The following is a 25,186-nucleotide window of genomic DNA, read 5'->3' on the forward strand; positions in this document are numbered from 1 at the left end:
AAACCAAACACGAGCTTGTACATTTTTTAGCTCATGTGACGATGTAGTCGATTTTGAATTCACTAAAGACATTTTTTTTTTTTTTAAATAATGGCCGTAATTTTAAATGGATACTTATAAATTTCTACTAAACTTTTTAAATTATTTATTTTATTTTTATTTTTATCTTGGTCTTAAATTGCTCAAAATTACCTTTAAGTCTAAGAAAGTTCTAGTGCTTAAAAACAAATAAATAAATAAATACATACATGTGTACATTTAAGCTGAAATATAATTTCACGATTTTCTCAGATTCTGGTAATTTGACCATATCTGCATCGCAGATATAACAATAAGAGTTATGAACAAAATTGTAAACTTTTTTGAACATCTTAACTTGTATTTTTGTTTATTTTTGATCACTTATAAATTGTCGAAGGTGATCTTAAAATAATTTAAAGTTATTTTGAGGAATAGGTACTAAATAATACAAGCAACAAAAGGCATGATTAAGTTCCAAAATATTAAAAGTTCTTTGGGCTATGAAAATATGGATGAATATGTTTTCTGAAAGAAAAAAACTATTATTTTTATATTTTTCTTAGGCTTTTGCAATTCGCAACACGCTGGATGAGAACAAATATGTTAGGCAATTTAAAGCGTAGGTACATTAAAGATGTCATTTAATGACACGAATATAAGCTAAATTCCAAAATTGTATATACGGTCTGTTCCTTCACCTTGAATTCCTATTACTTACTCTTTTTCAGTGCTCTTTGACGGTGTTCATATTGGGCTCCTTTGATATGATTTATTTTGACATCTTGACTTTTTAAATGTGTAGTGTGAAAAATAGAATAAAACGTTAAAATAAGTTAATCCAAAACAGCTCAATGTGAACGCAACATTTAGTGCAAAAGTACTGTCAAATTAATATAAAAAGGAAGAATTGACAATGGTGACAGGTAGTAACGATAATTCTGAGCAAAGTACTAAACACGACCAAAAACTGTTTTTTCTTCTAAACTTCAAATTGCCTATACGAATGTGCATATTATTATATGTACATATATATAATTCGTTATAAGTCTCCATAAAATTAACTATGGATCAAAATATCGAATTATTTCTATACTAATTTTCAAAATTTAAAATCATCCGTAATTTGTGGGTCAATTCTTAAGTATAAAGTCCTCAGTGACCTATATTGTTTTCTCTGTCCAGCCTCTGCTATTGACATCAAATGAACGTGTAAAAATTACAAGTATGTTACATTTTACATTACATTACAAAATTGACTTTTTTATGTTATGTCATCGAAAAGTTTGCTCAATGAATAAACAAAATTCTCGATTACAAGAAACAATAATTTTCTATAGATACATTTAGAACATTTCAGAAAAAATGTATAATTCTCATATCAAAAACGAAAGTTTCCTAAAAAACTCTACTTTCAATAACAACTAATCACACCTATTACAGATTTCGATTATAAATTTACAGATGGATTGAAATGTCATTCTTGACATTTCCATAACAGAAAATATGTAAAAAAAATCACTACGAATTCATCCGCAAACAATGAATTATAAAAATAAAAAAAACAAGAAAAGTGAAAATTTCACATTTTTGACAATTCGCTGGTTCGCTGGTTCGCCACCTATTATAGAATCTGACTAGTAATCTGCTTAGGGATTAAAAGGCCATTTTTGACATTTACACAACAGAAGATATGTCAAAAGTTATAAAATTATTATATAATTATAAAAGTATTTTAAAATTTAGCAAAAAAAAAAAAAGCAAAGCGGACATTTAACATATTTGACAGTTTAATGGTAATTTTTACTTAAAGTTTTAATTTGACTATTTCAGTGCTTTTAAAATTTATCGATTCGTAGAACTCAATTTGTTCTTAGGACCAGTTAGGACAAATTAAATCCCAATTTCCAGTTTGCTTTGTTTGTATAACGTTGTTGTTTTAAAGTATTGGTTTTATTTAAAAAGTTTATTTATTGATCTAAAAGACTCCTAATGGTCTCAACAACATTACATGCCATACTCCAATAACTACATCTCAGTTAACTATTTCATTCCTTTTACTTCTCGGGATTTTTCTGTCATTTGAAACGGACCTTATACTACCAACTGTCAAATTTTTTTTGCGTAGAATTTAAAATATTTCAATTCAGAAATGGCATTAAACTTATAGTGCATATATATTGATATAGTTTTTGGTATACAATGTTTATAACATTGTCAGTATATTATCTCAAATTTCAAACATGGATGTTGTTTTTTACAGTGAAAAATGTTTTTTTGAAGAACTAGAGTATAGACATGTCAATAAATCCTAAAAGACATCCGATCCGCTAAATGTATGAACTATAACATATACCTACCTACTTATCTTTAAAATAATATTATGTAATTAAATCTATTCATTCCAACTGATGGTCATTAAATAAATCTATACCAAACTGCTACATCATAGTCCATACAATATTATCAACACATCATATGGCTTTAAAGCTTATATGCTTCGATTAAAGAGCTCTATTTAACATAAGGCTTGTTTATAAAGTGTTGTTTATGTTTTAGAAAGTTGGCTTTGAATCAAAACTTAAACACAAACCCGATTGTCATTTATCATTTTACCTCTCTTAAACTGTCAACTCTAGTGTACACGATTGCCACCATACGTATAACCACAGCCTAAATCTCCGTCATCATTATTCAATCTTAAAGTGATCATAAATTTTCCTTTGACTAAGTGTCAGCGTATTCGTAGAATAAAGTCGAAATCCAATAAAAAAAATCATACTACTTATTATCAGATAGGTTTTTTTTTCTATATACAAAAACTAAAATAAATAATATTCAGCCAGCGTTCAGTCTCCATGCGTGATGTAGCCAGTGCTTCGGAGCGTGTATCAGCTACGAACGAGTGACAAAATAGCGATATTGACCTTTATGAGGCTACAATATAAACTAAGAGATGTCATAAAACCTTTAGAGTCCGATAAGATGGCAAATAGAAGAATCAAATGCAGTCTTCGTCATTATAAGTTTAAGGACTCACAGCTCTCTTATAATAACTCAAACGTAATTCTTGACAGATTGTCATCTTAAAAAGAAAAATATTAAGTCAATAAACTGCTTTCATTTTTATCTTCATAAATTGTAAAAAGTGATCAGATCAACTTAAGGTGTCATCTCGAAGCACGGAAGTTCATTCTTTATAAGCAAGACTTATTCTTAAACCTTCGTTCGATCACATCTTGCTACCGAGGTGCCATTGTGATTTGTTATTTTTAGCTTAGAGTTTTTCTATTTTTTTTTCTTTCTGTAATTCTCGACGAAACGATAGGCTTAATAGGTCGTCAAGTACGTGGTCTACATTCAAAAAATATAATTATACAGACAGAATGTAGTTGTACGTTGTAGTCATAAAAATAAGACCAAGAAAAATGGTTCAGAGATTGTAAATATAAATAATATAATACAATATTCACAGACACATGTTACTTCAAGAAATTGTTGACAATTGAAGTGATAAAATTATGAGTTTTCATTTTCATTCGCGGTTTAATGAACGAGAATTCTTGAACTACAAATTGATGAACGAGATTCTAAGGAATCAGTCTAGAGTTTTAAGAAAGGAGGATTTCTAATGATATGCTTACTAAGATAATATTGTTATTTAATAAAAGTCTTTGTTTATAATTTGGATTGTACATATTGTAGTTTTTTCAAGTATTTTGAAAGTTAAGAATAAACTTAGTGGGCGCGTTCATATATAAATTTGACAACAAAACTAAAATATTGTATCGCTGAACTCAAAATTCACTGAAGCATCTACAAAGTCTAGCACTTAAGATTTCTGTTTATATAATAATTCATAAAAAGTTCTCGAATTTCATTGGGCAGGTTCGGGAGACATAAGAGACTTAGAAGTAAGGCAAGATTATAGCATCTGATTGACGGGCTGCCAAAAAATTGCCTTCCAATTAAGGCAACTCTATTGGCAAGTGAAGTGGAAAGTTAGCCAAGAAAAATTTACCTGACTATCCATTTCCATTTCCATTCCCTTATGTGAAAATGACAGCTAATCACAGCTTTAAATTCAACTTAGATCTAAAATTTATTACTCTGTGATTTATTCTATTTTAAGTTTTATGTAAAAAAGTTCTTCGTCAAATTATAAAAGGAATAAGTAATATTTCCTTAAAATACAAAATTCAGGTCGAGATTGAATTGTAGCTTGACTTAGAGGAGTTAACTGAAGGTAGAGTGTGGTGAAGTAAAGTTCCGAGTTTGAAGTCTATGATACTTGAAAAACTAACTATACTATACTATATAAATTTACGTTCAAAGAACAAAGTTGACTGCAAATGAAGTCCCTTATGTTGTCTGAACCTGCCCATTGTTTGACGTTCTTAACTAAGTTCAAAGGTAGTTCCACGCGAATTGTATGGCTTTAAACTTTGACAGTAAGTTGCTGCAAAATCTTAAACAAACTTTTTAAGGGTTTAGCATTTTATTTTTAAATGTTCCAAATATTTGAAAATTAAAAGTAAAACACATACGTTTTCTCTTTAAATAAAAAACAGATCTCATGAACAGGTCTAAAAAGTGACAGTTCATGAAACAAAAATAAACTGAAATGTCAGAAATTAAGTAATGCCAAGTTACTTTAAAATTTGCAAAATAAAATAATTAGCTTAGTAACCAACTAAAATAGCTTTAAATATTAAACTACATCTACAATTATGGCTGTTATTGTGTTAAATTGGAAATCAATTTATTCTATTTACCACTTTATATAATAAGCAATAGTATTTATGCAGCTAATCACCGTCTCTTTTGTATAAAACGTCAAAGTCGCTTTGGAATACTAAAATTTCGCACATTAATGTATTGATATAATTTTTGTAATTATTTAGATGTGATTATTTAAAAAAATAGGGATCATCTTCTTTATAGGAAAATACGTTGAAAAGTTCGAGATATGATTAGCTGTCACTTATCTTATCTAATTTATGATGACAATTCATAAAGCGCCCTCTGTTTGAACAAATCTGTCAAAGTAACATACAAAGCTCCCAACAGTGTGTTTTGTATAAACCTCTACAAAGATTAAAGCAAATAAAATCAATTGCCTTTCAAATAATGGCAATTGCAACACATTACAAGAAAGTTCAAATATTAATTGTCTATATATGAAGAGATTACATCGTTTCATCTTTTAAAGAAGTAAAATGTTCCAATCCAAAACAATTTTAACTAATAAATTGATTGATCTATTAGATCTGACAAGTGATTAACTTTAATTGACTTGTGTTAATAAGTTTCATAACAATACTAATAAAAGAAAAGATTGTCTATTGGAAAAACAACTTATTGCTGAGATAACTTGTATATATAGTAGAAGAGCGGGTGTTGTGCTATATATGTATGAAGATAGGGTGGTACTTTTTTACAAAAGTTGTGGAATATAGTAAATCCATTCGAAAGAATATGTATATTTACAAACATCTGTATTTACCATCGAACGTTAAGTTGATTCATATTTGCAAAGAATTGCGTATCTTCACTGAGTCAATGATGAGTAAGAAGTGCAGCTGTCCTGAACTTTGTTATAAATTAAGGAAAGTTAACCTCTTCGTACGTCGTATGTTTTTGTTGTGGTTATGGTTGAGTGACAGGTTAGAAATTTTAAACAATTAATAAATTTCAAAGTTTCTGTAAGATTTTTCGTGATGTAAAGTTACATTTTTTAAATGTACGTTAAATTCAAGTTTTAAAAAGTTTTCAGTAAAACATATTCATTTGAGTTTTAAAAAAAAAATCAACATTGCAGGTTCAGTATTCAAACCCGAAAGTGTAGTTCTTATGACATTCTAATTAATAATGTCGAACAAAAATAGATACTTAATTTACAAGTTTTGAATCAATGTAAACCTATGTTGAATTAAAACTCAATTGCATCTGGATCGAAAAGTTGGTTTGAAAGATGTTGGGTTTTCAAGTCTAAAGACTCCAAAATGATTCAAGGATATAAATGATCCATTCTTTTTGTAACTATTGGGAACTGTTGTAGCTCATAAACTTTAAGACTGTTACGATTCAACATAAAGTCTTCAAATTGTTTCTGAACAAATTTTCGAAGCGTCAAATAGTTATGATTTACTACAATCTATAAAGTGTTAAACTGTCAAAGTGAATGATTTTTTTGCAAAGTAGTTATCGTTTTTTTTTTGATCTTTCAGAAAAGAATTAATTTAAAACCATTTGTCGTCTAAATCGAACCACACATTTTCATTTTTGCTTTCCTTTTTGCCTGAAAAATGAAACTAAAATATTAGATATAGGAAATTTGTATTATTTATCTCATCAATTTTTATTGAAATTCTTAAAAAAGGTTCAATTTTTCTTGAGTTAATTTATTGACCAATTTGTGTAATAGTTGTGATTAGTGGAAGTATAGTTTTTCTTCGGCTTTTTTTAATTTTAATTTTTCGTTTACTATTCATTTTGCGGTTAAAAAAACATTTATTTTGTTCAATCTTGGTGTTGGTAGTTTGACCAACTAACGACTTATAAAAATTGTCGCTCATAAATGATTCTTAAGAACTTCGCAACAAATGGTATACCAATGACACTTGAACACTTTGTTTTAAAATAACAACAATAGTTAACAAAGGACAGACCTAAGTATATATAAACAGACCTTAAATATCAATTGTATTCGAACTCTCCACTGAAATGTCATATAACTTTAGCAACGTTAAGTCAAGTGAAGTTTGTTTAAGATTTAAGCAAAAAAAACGACACAGACTTTCAAAAGTAAATTCACTTTTAAAATGGAAATAAGAATTCAATTTAAACCAAAAGTTGATTTTTTACGATTCCATTACATTATCCTTATCATCACGAATAAAACAAAAAAGCCTAAAGGTGTTTGCTATGTACATAACTACAATGTATTTTATTTATATTTGCAGAATTAGTATTCTGCGATAAATATTTGCCTATTTTTAAGTTGAATAACCTACCTAAAATAAAACATTAACATTTCTCGAAAAAAACAAATTTGCTTATTTGTTCTTTTATTTTGTAATAGGTTTCCGAGAAATTTGAAGGGATATTGAATTTTCACTTTTACTTTGAAATAATTTTCTGGAATTTAATGATTTTAGTTTAGTATCACTCTTTTATCACTTTCATCTAGTAGCCTAGTATATCTAGTAGTCATAATGTTATCATTTTGAACAAGTGATGCTAATTTGTATGGAATAAAAAAAAAACATACTTCAAGATGTTAGCAATTTTCAATTCGTTGTTTATTATATAAGTGTCGATACGGTCGATCAAAACGTTAAGTCAATTTTCAGAAAACGATACAAAATTATTATTTATAAAACACTCTGTTTGAAACAAAAACTAATCCGTTTCCGTTTCGTAAATGTTATTGGATTATGTGTACACTTATTTGAAATAAGATTAAAGGAAATTCTACAGGAGCCAACTAAGATGTCATCCAAAAAACTATAAAAGAAAAACAAACTTTTTATAATCTTGTTAAAAGTTACGATCAAAACAAATTGAGTTTCGCTAACATATAAATCAGTGACTATGTGAAAATAACCAATTTGCATTTCTGCACTTAAACAGTTAAACCATAAAACTAGTGCTTGTAGGAACTGTCATCAGTTCACCCTTGAGCCCAACTTTACATGATCCGTTAAGTACAGAAACTCAATGTTTGTCACTTTTTCCAATGTGCAGAAATTTAAAATCAATCCATCGATAAATTCCGAACAATGCAATTGGGGCCGTATGTCAGGAATAACGCGAAGAATATTCTCTTGCAATGCTTCAATCCTCCCAGGCTTATCTATACGTAGACTAGCGATTTCATATAACCCCAAAAAAAATAGTCAAGCGGTGTTTAATCGTACGGTCTTGAAGGCTACGCCACAAACCCACGACGCCAGATAATGCCCTCAACAAAAGTTTCCTTCACTAATGTAATTATGTCGTTGCGTCGCACTAACCGCATTATTATTTTGCACGATATGCAAATGCTTTTCAGGAGTATAAGAGATCAGTTATAGCTCTCATTGGTTTTTATAATTGAAACAAATCATTGGATTTTTTTGGTGACAAGTTGATTACTATTATTTTATTATTTGAATTATCTGCCAAGAATTGTGAAAAAAGAAAATTAAGTTAGTGGAGTAATTTACGACACTCAAAACTAAATTAGTCCTCGTGTAAATTATGATTTAAGATTAAATTTTAGTATGATGATCTCATTTCATGTTTTCAATAACTGCAGGATACGAGAAACTTTGGAGACACAGACAAATGCAAAAACAGAATTTTGTCTCATAGGTAGGCCTAATTCTGTTCATGTTCTAGAAAGGGTATCATATTGTGACTTTGGCGAGTTCAATCTTGATTGTTACCAATTGAGAACATTGTACTGAAATTTTGCCGCTTGACAATTTAAGGACGACGGGCTTTCTTCTAGAAGTCCCTCATGATGAATTTTGTAATCGTTCTTGAAAAAAACCCGTTATCATGCTAAAATAAACTTTTACACATACAAATTTGACATTTTAATAAACGACTTGAAGTTAGTTAAAATTGAATTGTTTACTTTGTTAAATTTAAGTATCACGTACATTATGTATAATTAATTCCGGAAATAGATATGGGCCTTAATCGCTTTTAGATCTCGAAACAAAATTGTATTGACCTTAATCGCTTTTAAATCTTGAAACAAAATGTTCAATGATGAAAACCAATGATAACTTAAAGTGATCTCTAAGTTTATTCATTATGTTATTGCCATATTCAAAACTACACGTCTAGAAAAAATCTAGAATAAACATCGGTTACAGCTTTTAAAAATGTCAGCCTGGCTTCTCTAACTCTTGTTAGCCATAAATTAGGGTGAAAATGAAGTGTTGAGACGTTAAAATGGGTAGCCTCAAAGGGATCCAATGTGAACTTTATCTTTGAGGTAAGAGAACAATCCCATTCTTATTCTTCAAATTTCAGGTATTGTAAATTTGGTATGTCATTGTAACTTTGACGTAAAATTATGTTCAATACGCTCAAAATGACATTCAAGCATTTGGTGCAAAAAAGTGTTTTTTTTTCAATCCACATGCAAAAAGGCATGTTCAATGCACCAGTGTAACTATATTTTAACTCTACCTAGACTTATAAGGGAATTTACATTATCTTGTTATTAGAATCTAACAATTCAATTTTCATTACCATTGGCTCTTCTTTTTATGAGTAACGTTTGCTCGTAATGTTGTTAACTACTTGAATAATAACTATTGTAAAAATATGTATGCATTATGTTAACTTCAAAAATGCTATTTTTAATCCATAGTCCAGGATCTAATGTTGTGCTAAGGAAAATTGTAAAATAAACTTTGTATAGGTACCTTACCTAGTTAACATTTTTATTAATTAAACAATTATTTTAGATAGGTACATACTTATCTGAGTTAGATAGAGTCCTTGGTAAAAATGATGATCAACACATTTAGAAAGGTATAGTATGACTATAGACAATATTATTTATGCATATAACTCGAAGAACCCACTGCTATATCCGTGGTATGATATATAGTGGACAGGTCTGTCATGGCTAGAGGTCTCAGTATATTCTATATCACCTAAAATCTAAACTTTTTTTGAACAAGACTGTAATATTGAGAAAAATTGACAAATTCGACAAGATAATCGGTTCCGATTCAGCAAACCTCTGTTTTGTTTGGATCCAATGAGTGGAAAAACTAATTAACTGGTAATGTATTAATTAAGCTTCGATTTGCAAAAACCTTTTTTACACATTAACTAAGTTATAACACAAAAACTGTGTGGTTTTGTCATTTGATGCTTTTGTGATTCATAGCCTTGACAAATATTAATTATGTTTTGAAATGCGTATAGCATAATATACAAACTAGAATTCAACCTTAGTAGGTGTAATTTTGAAAAGCTTTTTAACTTATTATGTTCAATTATTTGGGATCACTTATTTTGTGACTTAAATATTGACGATATGTGTAACATTTTTTATTTAACTCTTTTTGAATGTTTCTACAAAACGATTCCATTTAAAAAGACACGAAATAACTTGAATGTTCCATCATGGCTTGATTTTCACGTTAAAAACTTAAAAAAAAACAGAAGGAACAAAGCTTGGATAAAGTAAAATCAAACAGGAATTGATGATAATTATATGACGTTCTTTATAATAAAACAACTTTTCACTGACTACTCTAACATTCTTTATGATGACTACATGAATTAACCCTTAAAACCAATCCTGACAGTTTTTGGAAATTCTTTAATCGTAAGAAGAAAGCATGTGGATACCCTAACTTAATGACTGATTTGACATCAAATAGTAATGAGCGAACATGTTTGCAAACTACTTCAAAGATGCTTTTGTAGATCATAATACTCGTAGTTTTCCTAACACATCTACTACTGTTATAAATTTCCCCCACTTAAATTCAATCAATTTCGTTATAGGTGAAGATACTGTCCTTAATAGTATCCTACAACTTGACGAATATTTTAGTCCTGATCCCGACGGTGTACCATCATCCATTTTAAAGAAATGTGCTGCGTACTTAGCACATTCGTTATGTGTTCTTTTTAAAACTTCTTTAAGTAACCCGCTGTTTCCCTTTATCTGGAAGAGCTCCTTCATAATACCAGAACACAAAAAAGGTCATAAAAACGAAATAATGAACTACCGACCTATTGCTAAACTATCTGTGATAAATAAACTGTTTGAGTCAATCGTATGTAGCGTCATTAATTTTCACTGCATTTCAATTATCTGTGATGACCAGCATGGTTTTTTTTAAAAAGCGTTCAACTGTTGCTAATCTGTTTTACTTTACGTCCTTTTGTTTAGATGTTTTTGAAAAACGTGGAATTGTATAGATTGTATCTTTACTGATTTCAGCAAGGCTTTTGACAAATTGTGTCATAAAACATTACTTTTAAAACTATCTCAGCATGGTTTTAACGACTATTTCATAAACTGGATCTCCTCATAATTGCATGATAAACGTTATAGTGTTAAATAAAGTAAAGAGTCTTCAAATTCATTTGTTGTGAATACTGGTGTCCCCCAGGGTAGTCACCTTAGTCCTATTCTATTTGTTTTATTTATAAATGACTTGGTTTCGATCATACAAAATTAGTCTGTCCTAATATATGCTGATGACATTAAAATTAAATAAAAAAGATTCTACATCTGACGGTCTTCCCTTGCACGAAGACTTAATATTATTCAGGGAATGGTGCAATAATTGTCTTCTTTTAAATTTTGACAAATGTAAAACCATGAGTTTTACAAAGTTTCAATCGTTTTCAGTTCCATGTTTGATTTTTTTTTCTTTGAGTAGAGTATATGTATTTTCTGACTTGGGTATTGTCTTATATTCTAAACTATCATTTATTGAAAATACATACATAGATCCTTAAATCAATTAATTGAAATCTATAAAAAATGTCACTCTTGTATATTCACCAAATGATAATATAACAAGTATAAATTGCAAATTAATATTTTTCAACAGTCTAGATTAAGTTTTTAGATTTTGAGTATATATTATATAAATAAGAATTATTAACGTGAGTATTTAACAAATTATAATAATAAATAATGAATTTTAAAACGATAATTCTTTGACTATGAGTTTTAGAAAAAAATCTCCCACAGGCACAACACAGACATTCCACAGTAGGTTTAATTTGCATAGAACGTGTATTACAAGCAATGTACAATTTATAAACTCTGGCCCTGCCCATCATGCATGTGTGCAAACATTTCAATTCCTACAACTCCCCCCTTCCCCACCCTTGTGCTCATCATAGTTGTCGTGCTTCGTCGTCACACATCTATATCCATCCAACCACACCAGGTGTCTTCAGTCCCAACAGACACCTTTTTTATTTCATATACCTATGTTAGACTTTTTTTTAAATTCTCTAAGGACAAATTTTCGTTCAAATCCAAAGAGTAAGAAATTCTCCAATTTCAAAAACAACACTCGAAAAAAAAAACGAAATACGAATTTTCAAAATGAATGCAAAAATGCATTTACCACCAAAACTGGTTTCATTAGTCCTCCCTTCTTTCTGCATTGCCTGAAAACTAAGGTTACATGTACAATTTATGAGATACTACGGACAACACCGAGGAATGCCTGTTAAGAATGATAAAAACTTACCAAGACCACGCCACGAAGATTTTACAAAAAATAATAAAAAAATTAATAAAATAAAATAAAAAAAAATATGAACGAAACAAAGATTCAAAATTCCAGACAACAACCTGCGAGGAAGACCATCAAAAGGCACTACTTTACTTATACCTCTTCGAGGTACATTTAAAAACAAAACAACAAAATATGCATTTATGTACCTACGAAGCTTAAATCCTTCAGGACAAAGATGACTTAAAACCACATTTGGCGGATGCCGCTCCATCGATTATTCTCAAGCCGTTGCGTACATTCGCCGCGTCCGACGTCGGTCGTGTTGTCGAGGTGAAGAACGAAGTTGGCTATATTCTTGCTCAACTTCAAGAAGTTGCAATATCCTTCTTTAAATGTTCATTCAGCTATGGTTGCCAAACTGTACAACTTATGGACTGACAAAAAAAGAACAACATGTTAAAGCAGCAGACCTATCGGCTATCGACCGGGCGGCCGGTTGTTCTTGACCGGCTTGGTTCTTTCTGATTCATACAGTAGGCTATGTAAACTCAAAATGTGGCAAATATTACTTTCAAAAAACTCAAACTACTAACTCAGACCGCACAAGCTGCACAACAATCCCGGGTACTAATGTTTAGCTTTGTAAATTTTCAAGCCCAGAATTTCCTCAAGTTTTTTAATCTTTTATATAAGAGCGATTAGTCAATTAAGTAACAATATACCTGAAATTTAGATTCTTCACTTTGAGATGTGTTAAAAGATTTTCCGAGTTTTGGAAGGATGTAAAGATTTTTATCGAATAGAAGTAATTGTGTAATTTGTGCGGTTCCTGGAAAGAAACAATTGAACAATTTCTTTTTTCTCTTCGTATTTTGGTACAAATACTTGAAAGTTGTATGTATCAGTATGGTTTCTTGTTATCGTATCTTTTAATTCAATTTTAATACCTCAATTACTTCAATTACTTAAAAGAAAGTTAATGGAACCGTTTTTTTTATTATAGCTGCCAAACATTTCTAAATGGTACAAGAATGTTGACTTAGAATGACAATTTCGGTGCTATTCTCAAGTCAATGAAATGACAAAATTCACGACCATATCCATATTGATTGTTCCCAGTTCAGAATTTGTGTCTCTTGTTATCTGCCTTCTGTCTAAAGTGAATTCACTACCCATATGATCAGAATGCAGTCCAAAACAAGTAAATACAAAATTTGATAAAATCCCTCCTAAAGAAATATTCACATGAGGGCGACCAACGACCAATGAATGAATATTCGCCAAATATGACATTTATTTCACATGGCTTGTTTTTATTCGTCATACAAATTCTCAACAAAGACTAGAATGAAATTTGTAGATTAAAACGCGTTGAATTGTGGATCGTATGGCGAAAGCTAATTGTATTTGACAGTTTATTACAATCAGATCTTGATTCGCGACGAACAATTTGATTTTAAATGTCTTTTATTTTGGCAATGAGAGAACTAATTGTAGTGCTTTAAGATAAACTATAGCAATAATTCTACCTTTTTGATTAAGGTTTACACATAATTAAGCTAATAAATTGTTTAAAATGACATTTATTAGTTGGTCATTCATCGCTCTCATGTGAAGAATCTTTAAAACTTGAACTACTCATTGTTATTACCAGAATTTGATAACTAAGTTGCGAAAGGATTCGAGGGACTTTTTGACATTTTTATACTAGCAGAAATGTCAAAACTTACAATTGATTCCTGTAGAAGGATTTTTATAGCATTCTTGTGTGTGTTTTGCCAACTTTTAGTTATATAAAACCAAACTATTATTTAAAATTGATTTTTTAACCAATAGAAAACATAATAAATATTAAATTGACATTTTCTGTCCGACTTTTCAATGTAAACATTCCGAGGTGCATCGCCTCGTTCATATCTTTCATTGCAGCCAAGCTACAAGTCGTAAGTTAGGTACTAGGTATACGACGCGACGACGACGAACGCGGTATCTTTGGCGTCACTCTGTCTGGCAGGTATTTGGGGGATCAAATGGCAGAAGAGTGGGCAAGCCTCGTTCGTTGTTGTTGCTGCTAACTCGTTTTTATTTTTTTATTTTTTTGTTCTTGTACTTTTGTTATTCTTTTATCTTTGATGGCTCGTCTTGTTCCTCACACTCCACGCCAGATTGTCTGGCTTGGTCAATAGAATTGTAGATCGGAATCGGAATCCCGGAGTAGCCGTGCCGCTCGGCATTATATAGTGTACACATGAAGAATACAAAATAGGAATACATAAGACCCGAGGAGGATCCATCCATCCATCTATCCATCGCCATCCATCCAATTCATTCCATTCAAGAAGGTTCTCGCTTTTTCAAGGCATGTTGTCATTATGTCTGATAGCATTATCTATGCCTCTTGTATGTAGCTAAGCTAAGATATTATGATTTTTTTTTCTTGCTGCTGCAACAATCTTGAAGAAGGTTGCTGATGTCTTTTTGTGGGCTTTGTGTCTTGTTTGAAAGTGAGAAAAAGGACATGGGGAAGGGGATGTGTTGGTGTGGTGGATTCGATTTAATCACGGCATTCGTGAATTATTTATTTTTTTTCTTCGTTTTTTGTTTATTATTATTATTTGTCTTATGTTATTTATTTTTCTTACATAGTATCTTTACATAAATTTATGTACATAAATACTTCGAATTTATTTTAATTTAGTTCTTTTTTTTTTTGAATCCATCCTGATGATGTGTCTTAAAGATTCTTTTATTTGTAGGAAGGTATCTTCTGGAAGTGTGGAAGAGGAAAGAAGAATATTGATAGAGATCTTTTTTGGTGTACATAGGCATATACTCGTACATATGTATGTTTTTATGTTTATTTATGATTATGATCATTTATCTTTTTTTTGTTCTTTTTATTCAACACATTTTGCTGTTGAATAATTTTTGAACAAAAAGAAAACAAAAGACTTGAGGTTCATACCTGTGTAGAGTAAGTAAATTGAATAATTTATAACACGTTATGGGAAAGAACTTGATTTTATAATTAAAATGGCACAATGTCAGTGCAGGTGTAGGTATGTATAGATATGTACTTATACTGTACCTATCTTGAATTTTAGGTGTGTGGACTTGATGCGTGCAGAAACAAGCGTTAGGAAATAATAATAAGTTATTTGCTAAACGATAATTATTTTTTGCCGGAATTGATAAACTAGAATTTAGGTTGAGAATTAATTTTGACAAGGAATAGCCATTTAAATACTGAAGAAATTTTTCGTTAAGTTAATGATTTTTAAAAGGACATATAATTTAAAGAAGTTCCATTACGGCTTACGTCGATAGTAGCTGTCAATTTTGAAGCTGTCATCTTTTGAAAACTTGAGAAGTGAAAACTTTACGATTGAAACTCAATACAAAAATGGTGAAAATATGTGAACCACACTGTTGGGTTTTATTAATCTGACAATCTCTTAAGCAGTTATACTAAAGAAAATATTTCAAAGCTTGACGGAAATCTTAATATCGGACCTGACAACCTTAATTTCATGTGTATGCAATGTTTTTAAATTGTGCAAAAATAACATTAAGTCAGACTTCAAACAATTTAACTTTATTGAGCTATTTAGCTCTTAATTTGAAATTAACATTATTTTAAATTTTTTGTTTAGATGAAATGTTTTTACGATTTTATGAAATATTAGTTGATTGTTTTCTTAGATACTATCCCAATGCGAGAATTCAAATTTTTAAATTAATGCCATCCTTATAATGATATATTAAAAGTCGACTCAAGAGTCAAGACATATTACTCAAGATGTTGCTCTCAACACATACTGGAAGGATACATCCACTTATCCTTACAGTGCAACAATTTAAAAATGTACTAACTAACATTAGCTAGTTTAGGCTCACTCCTGTGGTCCATTTTGCCGACCCATCGAATACAACTCTTAGTTTTGTTTGTGTACTTGTAGATTTAATGACGGCATGATGAGGCATGTAGAAAATATTCTCTTGGTTCCGATCGTTGAAGTCAATTTCTTTCATGTTTCCCAGCTTAAGAAATTCATTTATTACTTATTCAAGCTTAAGATTCTGGTTCTTGTTCAATTGAGTTTCTAATTGACGAAATCTCGCTATTGCTCGATTTTTGGATTCGCCTAGTTGCATTGTTTGCATTGTTTCTTGGTTGAATGGGATTTTTACAACGTATCTTCCATTTCTTTTTCGATAATGTGTTTCCTTGTAAAATTGTTCGCATTGTTTGCCTTCATTTTTCTGAATTTTTGGTTAGGAAACTTCTTCTAGGTCCCAAAATTTTTCACCTTGTTTATCGACTGAAATCTGTGTCACTAGTCCATATGTCACCATATGCATCAGCACCAATTATCATGTCAATTGGTCCAGGAACATTAAAGGTAGGATAAACGAGTTTTAACTGATCTAAATTTCCAATTTTAAGGCAACTTGTTGTTTTGGAAGGAAGTTGTCTCGTAAGTTTCGGAAGTACAAGACCTTCTAATCCGAGACTAAATTCTGAGGTAAAGTGAGGCCTAATTTTGACATTGACCATGTTTTTGCGGTTCCCGCATTTGTTTCACCCAAACTACTTACTTCAACAGAATCATTTTGTCTTTTAAGTTTAAGTGTTTTTGGTATTGATTCAGTTATCAATGATGCTTGTGATCCGTCTTCGTTGTTTATTTGTAATATGGCTGTTGCAATTATTACATTTTGGTCCTGCTCACTGTGGTTAACTTGTCTGGTTGTTTGTTTTGGGGGTTTCTATCCACGTGTAGAAACGAACGATGCTTTTTGTTGCAATGGTAGGAGTTTCTTTTGCTAAAGAATTGTAATTGCTTGTCATGTCCTAAGCAGTTCAAGCAGAGTTTAGCTTGTTTGGAAAGCTACCATCTTTCTTTTAGTGTCGCACTTAAGAATTTTTGACATGTGTATATCACATGTTCGTTGCAAATGGGGCATTGGAGGTTCTTGGTATCGATGTGAAAGTTGGGAAGTGTATGTTTTGGTTCATCAAACGATTTGGTCTCCTTCTTTGTGGGATGTCCTTGCCATCAAAAGTTTGGTAACGTCTTTCTAAAAAGTCCAAAAGTGTCTTCAGAATTGGCATTTTGTTTGGTTCAGCTAGCCCTTGTTCAAACAGGTTTCTGCTTTCAGTATCAAGCATTTTAGTCGTCATGTGTACTATAATTGGGTCCCATGATGTGGTATCGAAACTCATGTTTTTAAGTGCTGCCAGTCCTTCTTTCATGGCATCAAAAATGTTTTTGATCGACGTTGCTGCTAAAATGTTACTTGTCTGTCCAGCCTTGAACATCTTTTCTAGATGAATAGATACAATTTTTCTTTCATAACTGTAACGGTTTTACAAAATTGAAACCTAATATTGTAGTTTTCACTTGAATATGTGAGATGTTCGATTAGATGGAGAGGCTCTCCCTCTAGATGTGTCTTCAAATATTCCATTTTTTCCGATGTGTTGAAGCTACTTCTATTGTGTATGTATTGTAGAGAAAAGATCGTAAAATTTCCTTTGAAAGTCGGAATTTTCAGCCTCGGAAGTATTGATTCGGGTTTCGCTTCTTTTGGCTTGTTACTCGTATAATTGTTGCCATTAGCTTAAGTTTTCATGCAGATCGGTGATGTTTCGAAGTTGCTCAAGTAACATTTTTTGTTGGTACTCATATATTTCTTTGGAAAAGTCATCGAAAGTTTGCTCAAATTCTTCCAAGTATGGCGGTGACTTTAAGCCTTAGTTTTTTCAACTTTTGCATCTGAAGAACATCTGCACTGTCTTTAGGCTTTGCTTCACTTTCACTAATTTTTTCCAGTTCTGGGATAATTGCATCTAATTTGTTCTTAAGATCTTCGTGCACTAATTTCACTCGGTTTTATGTATCCCTTTGCATGTAGGGAGTTTTTGATGGTTTGAGTCACTATGGTGCACTCAGACGTTATAGTTTGTCCTCTTTGTACCTAAGCGTTTTCCTTGACACACCGTCCATATCAACATTTCTTTTCTTTAAGACTTTAAGTCTTATGTATTCACTTTTGTACTCGCAATTCATTTCGTATAATGAGTGTGATATAAAAATGAACCCCCAAATGTTTTGGAGATACTTTATCAAGTTTGAACATGTTCAGATTATTTTAAGACTGGCTTTAAAGATTTTTCTTCTACAAGCAACTCATCTCTTATTCCTATTAACACATAAAAATAAGGTCTCTACAATATTTTAAAGCTTAAATGAATGTTTCAGTCCTGGTCCTGATGGAATACCATCAATTGTGTTGAAATGTTACAAGTTCCCAGATCTTTTGAAATATTCATTCATTCATTCCTTTAAAAAGGTTCTAAAAACTTAGTAGTTAGAATTATCGTACTGTAGGGAAATTGTCTGCTATTCATAATTTTTTTGAATCTCTTGTCTATATATAATTTCTTTTACTTGTTTTTCTGATATGCATGTGTGAACAACAACATGGGTTTGTGAAAAACAAATATTTATTTATAACCATTCTCAGCTTTTTGAAGAGATAAACGCACTCAAGTCGATTGAATCTTTACAGGCTTTAGCACGGCATTTGACAAATTAAGTCATGAAATTCTTGTTAGTAAATTCATTAAAACTGGACTTAAGTTTCGTTATGAGGATTTCGTCTTAAATATAGATAGTATAGCATCATGTTCAGAAGTAACCCCTCATGTCAATTTAAAGTTAATTCTAGTGTAAGTACCACAAGGGAGTCATCTTGGTCCATTGCGGTTTATTTTATTTGTTAATGATTTGCCTCTTGTTTACTGATCTTACCAAATGATGTTAAATTTTTTTTAAAATTATTATTATTATTAACTTCATTAAGGATTTTAAAGAGCTACAAGAAGCACTTATTTTGGGAATAATGTAATAAAAATCGTTTGATTTTAAATTTTTATAAATGTAAGACAGTGAGCAAACGTAATTAAATAAATTATGTCTTTGTGTTAAATTCGTCACGTTAAAATACAGAAGCCATTTTTTTTTACCTTGGAGTTGTACTAGACTGAATATTAACGTTTATTGATATACAAATTATTGGTATAAAAATGAATTACATATATTAAAAAAGAAACGCTAAGAAGCACTTGGTTTCGTTAATAGAATTTTCGGTAATCCATATATTATTAAAATACTGTATGTATCTTTTATCAGGCCAATTCTTGAATACACTACAATCGTTTTAAAGCCGTTAAGGTTTGGTTAACCCAAGATGTTAATTTGATTGATCATTATACAACTTTGTGTACCTTTATTTTTGTGATAAAATACACGTTATTTTATATATATTTAGAAAATACTCCTTTTTAATATCAAAAATAAAAGAAAAACAAACATCTTAGCCTATAAGACCAGTCTGCGAAGAGTTACCCTAAAAAAAATATCAAAAAAGAGCTAAACAGTTTTTAAAGATAATTATTAGATTTTGTCTAATAAATAGTATTGCAAAGGTTGCTGCTTAAGGATTTTCAACCTTCAAATGGCATTTTTAATTTTAGTAAATTTTAATGATGTTTTTTTCTAATTTTACTTTCCGAACTTGAACTTAATAATAAAAATTCCATAAATTTAACTTTTTTCCACGGTCGGCCCCAAAATATTTGTAAACAAAAAATGCATCGGAGTTCCAAAAATTGAGCACATCAATCCGGATATGACATTCCAAAAAAACCCCAATTTCAATAACGAGCTTTGATTCGATCTGATCTATTGAATTCCTCCGGCTTTATATTTACTAACTTTAACGTCATTCATTATAGTATACATATATACATATCTGTCATATTATTAACATACCTACAACTTTTGGTTATATCTTCTTTTTTTTCCAGATCCGCATCAACACATACCACACACCTTTCACCTAAGTCAAAATAAAAGCAGATGAAATTCCTCACAAAAGATTAATTATACTACTGACTATATCAACAAAACAGCAGCAACAACAACATAAATGTTTAACAAACAAAATACCGATAGTGTGAATAAAAATAAAAGAAAAGGTCAGCCGTCTAGTTATTTGATTTAAATTTGTGACTTTTGTTGGCTTGTGTTTAAGTGTATTCGCGCTCTGATCAGTTTCAAAAATTTGATTAAAAAAAAATAAAAATTAAATTAAAAAAATAAAAACATAAAACAAAAATACCTATATTCAAAAATACCTTATAAAGTGATTATTTAAATTTACCTTAAAAATATATTCTATAAATCTTTGTTTTAGTATTATTATTATCAAACGGTTGTAGATATATTTTAAATAATATAAGGTTCGTTAAGTGATTATTTGTTATTGTTGGTATAAATAAAAACAAAACATATTTAAATATGATACTAAGAAGTTGCTTCACTTTGCTGTTGTTGATAATCACGGGACTTACAGCGACACCTGCCAAGGATAAACAAGAACCTACGGTAAGTTCGTTAAATTGTAATCGTTATATAATTTGTGTTAACGAGTCGTTTTATATTCAAATATTATGTTTGTCATTGATTTGACAAGCTTTATAAGACATAAACAATAAAAATCATAATTTGGTCATGCCTAATAAAATATTTAAAGTGTTGCTAAAGTATAATCATCATTTGGCGGATGAATAAAATTCTTTCCACTCATAAATTATTCAGCAAAAACTTGGACTTTTTGTATATGTTTACATATTTTCCATCTTATGTTACTCACATAAAAAGTCAGCATGTCAGCTCTGTTAATTTTGACAATTGTTCTATTTGAATTTACGTTATAAGGTGCCATTCTTTTCAAGGTCTGATCTATCAAGCTGTCAAAAATGTTCTTGTGTTTCTTTTAATGTTCAAAGCGGCCAACAAGCTCGGAAAAAGACCGACAGTAAGAAGCTGAACACAAGCCATCTGAAATGCTCTTGTTGCTCTGACAGACATTTCGCTTTGTGTTGAAAAACTATTTGAACATTTTATTTATTTATGACAATATGTATGTCAGCACATTATGTACTTAATTAATAATCATAACATTGAATTCCGAGTCTAAAGAAATTTTGTGTTGTCAAAAATCACAAATGTCTATTTGTGACAGCTTATTGTTCAAATGTGTTTCAGAAAGAAACGTTCAGACGACGACGACGTTCAGAAGAGACTCTTTTTGACATGCTCTGACGACTCAGAGGTGCTTCACTTCATCATCTCACATCTTTGTATATGCATTATTGCACATATGTATAAGCATGAACTTCACTAACAGAGTTTGAAGGTTCTTGAAGTAGATTGATATTCTCTTCCTAGTAATAGACCAATAAAAAATAAAACTTTCAATTTGATCAACAACTTCTACATTTTATAATTTGTACAATTGTACGAGATGCGTCCACAACATGCCCTTTATGACGTCAAATATTTATGCCAAAATTATATTTGAAATATATAAAATAATTACTTTGAACTTTATGCCTTTGATTAAATTTTGTGGCGCCACGCTGTGTCGTACATATATTATAATATTGAAAAAAAAAGTAAAAATTCTTTAAAGAAGACGATTGACCTGATGTACAGAATTTCTATAAGCAATGGTTATAAGTGACGAGGCATCCAAAATATTGATAACGAAATATATTTACGGTATTCATATTTAGAAAATATCTCTTGTTAATTATCTATAAAATACGAATATAAATGCTTTTTCCTATAAAATTATAGAAATCGTGCAAGTGCTATTTCAATATGAAATTAAATATGAATTAATTTCTTACATTTAATAATTATTGAGTGTATAAAATTGAATAATTTAAAGATGCAATTTTTAATCATTTATTTGTGAAAAACTAGCTATATAAATTGAGTTTGACTAATTTTAAGTGACTTGTCGATTAACTTAACCTTTAAAAACCAAATATATGTCTATTAAAATATGTTCTTGTAGACATTTGTGGCATTAAAGTTAATTTAAAAAAAGTTAATTGAAATAATATGTCTTTTATGGTTGATAGATCCTTTTTGTTTTTTATTTGAAATCTGCAGACAAAGAGGATGCAAAATAATGAAATCACATTCGTGGGATAGAAATAGAAGTTCAAAATGGCGACGTCTTAAAAAATGTAGATTATAGGTAATCGGAACATATTCATCTTAATTATAGCAACTTCTTCTGCATCAGTGTAACAGAAATTTTTTAAATTTTGTTGCTATTATTTGTTTACGTTTTGTTTTACCTTTTTCAAGAATTTCATTTACATTTCCTTTTAATGTAACGTTCATACAACTAATTGCAATGTTTTAACTATATACTTTTCGGAATTTGAAAGCGTTTTTACTATACAAAGACTTCAAAGTAAAACTCTCATTTAAAGATTAGGGATTATGTTTGAATATATTTATTTTGTGGTTCCTTTCATTAAGTTTCATTCACCATTGGTTTCACAAATCCATTACACTTAATGGCCCAACTATAATAAACTTAACCGAAAGTAAGCTAGTATCAAAACCGAACGAAAAGTTATCAGAAGTTATCGTCAAACCAAAAAGTAACCATAATGGATTCAAGTAACTTAAGCAAATTTGACATTTGCCTAAGCTCGAGCTATTTAAATGGCTCTTGCGTAATAAAGGGCGTTTTTCTTTTTTAGTTCAGAGCTGAGCTCTGAGCATACTCTGAGCGAACAGAGTAGAGTAGAGTAGAGTTCTGAGCAGAGTATGTTCAGAGCTCTCTGATTTAATTATGAAACAACTTGAGCACTAAACTGTCATGATTCGTTCGGCAATTTTTTGGTATATAGTTTTTTTTATGTTAGTTTGAAGGCGTTCAAAATTCTCCTTAATCAAATTAATCAGAAAAACAGTCATATCGTTGATTCATTTGACGCCTGACATAAATTTGATTCATAAAAATGCTATATGCAATTAGTTTTTCCAAAATTATCTTACCTTCTACACCAGAGCAACCAGCCTCTTCCGCCATTTTTATTGTTTTGATGATGATTTTTTTTTTTATTTCCCGGCTTTCAGATATCAAATTGCTTGTGCTCAGCATTTTACTCCGTTTACTCTGTTATTTTATTCTGAGCTCACAGAGCGCGCTCTGAACATGTTCAGAACTAAAAAAGAAACATGAATTTGAAGCTCTGAACGCTCAGAGCTCAAAAAGAAACACAATTATTTTTTTGACAGTTCGAGCTCTGCTCTGAACTAAAAAAGAAAAACGCCCAAAGTTAGCGAAATTTAACGAAACTGAGCAGAACGTCTATTATGTGGCGTTTTTCTTTTTTAGTTCAGAGCAGAGCTCGAACTGTCAAAAAAATAATTGTGTTTCTTTTTGAGCTCTGATCGTTCAGAGCTTCGAATTCGTGTTTCTTTTTTAGTTCTAAACATGTTCAGAGCACGCTCTGTGAGCTCAGAATAAAATAAACGGAGTAATATGCTGAACACAAACAATTTGATATTTGAAAGCCGGGAAATTAAAAAAATTATCGTCAAAACAATAAAAATGGCGGAAGAGGCTAGTTGCTTTAGTGTAGAAGGAAAGATAATTTAGAAAAAATTAATTGCATATAGCATTTTTATGAATCAAATTTATTTCAGGAGTCAAATGGGCCAACTCTATGACTGTTTTATTAATTAATTTGATTAAAGAAAATTTTGAACGCCTTCAAACAGATGACATTTAAAATCATGACAGTTTAGTGCTCAAGTTGTTTCATAATTAAATCAGAGAGCTCTGAACATACTCTGCTCAGAACTCTAATCTACTCTACTCTGCTTGATCAGACTCTTCTCAGAGCTCAGCTCTGAACTAAAAAAGAAAAACGCCAATGGTTAGTGACATAAAAGGCTGCGTATTGGTTCGTTAAGCTGGCTTAAGCTCGGTTGAGTCTATTATAGTTGGGTCTTAAGTCATGCTTGAAGTTTTGGAAAAAAAATGCCTGTCTTACTATACATTTTAGAAATTTTATAATAGTGCGGCACTTAATTTGTAGTTGTACAGAAAACGTTGCAATCGTGCAATTTTGAATTTTTATTTTTCATTTATTTTCGTTCACTTTTGGGTCTGATGAAACACATTATTTTGAGCTGTGAAAGAAAAAGTGTGTCATTAGGGATTTCTAGAGGGTTTGAAAGGAGTTGCCCGTGCACATTGGGTTTGATTTCTTGAATATTACAATGACAACGAAAAACAGAGTGTGCTATAGTATTAAACATTCGTTAGTACGGCTTGAGAAAGAATCTCCGTGCAGGATAGTTCCACCAATATAATACTATGTACGAGTACCAGTAAATAATAATGAGCATTCCTATAGGCGCGAGTATTATAATAGAATTGCTTAAGGGGAGCAGGATATCCCGTTAAAATAGCAGTAGAAAGAGTGAGACAAGTGACATGAGGACAACGCCTTGAAAATCCATGTTTATGGACATATTTATTTCTGTTATTAGCTGGTCTTAAACTCATTCTAAAAGTTTGGAGATAAATGGTAAATTCATTTTAACATTCAATTTGTTTTTCTTATTTCATTTTTGTTAAAATTTGTGCGTTTTTATAAGTTCCCACTTTCGACTGTGGAACCTTTGACAGGTAAAGATTTATATCAAACCCCAAACACTTCATATAATTAGCCACGAATGATGCAAAATAACAAACAAAAATTTCGAAGATCTTCCCGTTCCCACACCCAAAATACACGTACCTATTTACCTTTTGCACGAAAAAGGAAAAGAAAAAATAAACTAATGAGATTTTTATCACTTTGCTGTCACATCTTAAAGCAAATATTCCCCTTTTCCTAACACCTCACCTTCCACTCCCAGCAATGACTGGTGCGGCCGCTTCCATCGCGATCGCAGTAAAATCTGATAAATTCGAATTCAATACTTTTTGGTTAATAATCCATAAAACATCCATAAATTCGATCGGAAAAACATCTGTGCACA

General features: G+C 30.6%; 1 protein-coding gene and 1 long non-coding RNA gene across 3 annotated transcripts in view; one reads left to right on the plus strand and one right to left on the minus strand.

Annotated features, from left to right (window-relative positions):
• Positions 1 to 20,440: 20,440 nt before the first annotated feature.
• The window catches only part of LOC129950878 (SPARC-related modular calcium-binding protein 2), a 56,784-nt gene continuing 52,038 nt past the window's right edge, over positions 20,441 to 25,186 (plus strand). Inside the window, exon 1 of one of the 2 annotated variants that reach the window (XM_056062806.1) lies at positions 20,441 to 20,704. In XM_056062806.1, the coding sequence (XP_055918781.1) occupies positions 20,618 to 20,704 (87 nt within the window). In that variant the 5' untranslated portion in view covers positions 20,441 to 20,617. The remainder of the gene's footprint in view (positions 20,705 to 25,186) is intronic. The other variant, XM_056062807.1, reaches the window with a different exon arrangement.
• LOC129950879 (uncharacterized) lies at positions 22,868 to 23,463 on the minus strand. Its single transcript, XR_008782110.1, has 2 exons — positions 23,186 to 23,463; positions 22,868 to 23,124 (listed from the first exon to the last, which is right to left on the minus strand). It is a non-coding gene; the product is annotated as an uncharacterized LOC129950879 (long non-coding RNA).

This window comes from Eupeodes corollae, chromosome 3, assembly GCF_945859685.1.
Source record: "Eupeodes corollae chromosome 3, idEupCoro1.1, whole genome shotgun sequence".
NCBI classification, from domain to species: Eukaryota; Metazoa; Arthropoda; class Insecta; order Diptera; family Syrphidae; genus Eupeodes; species Eupeodes corollae.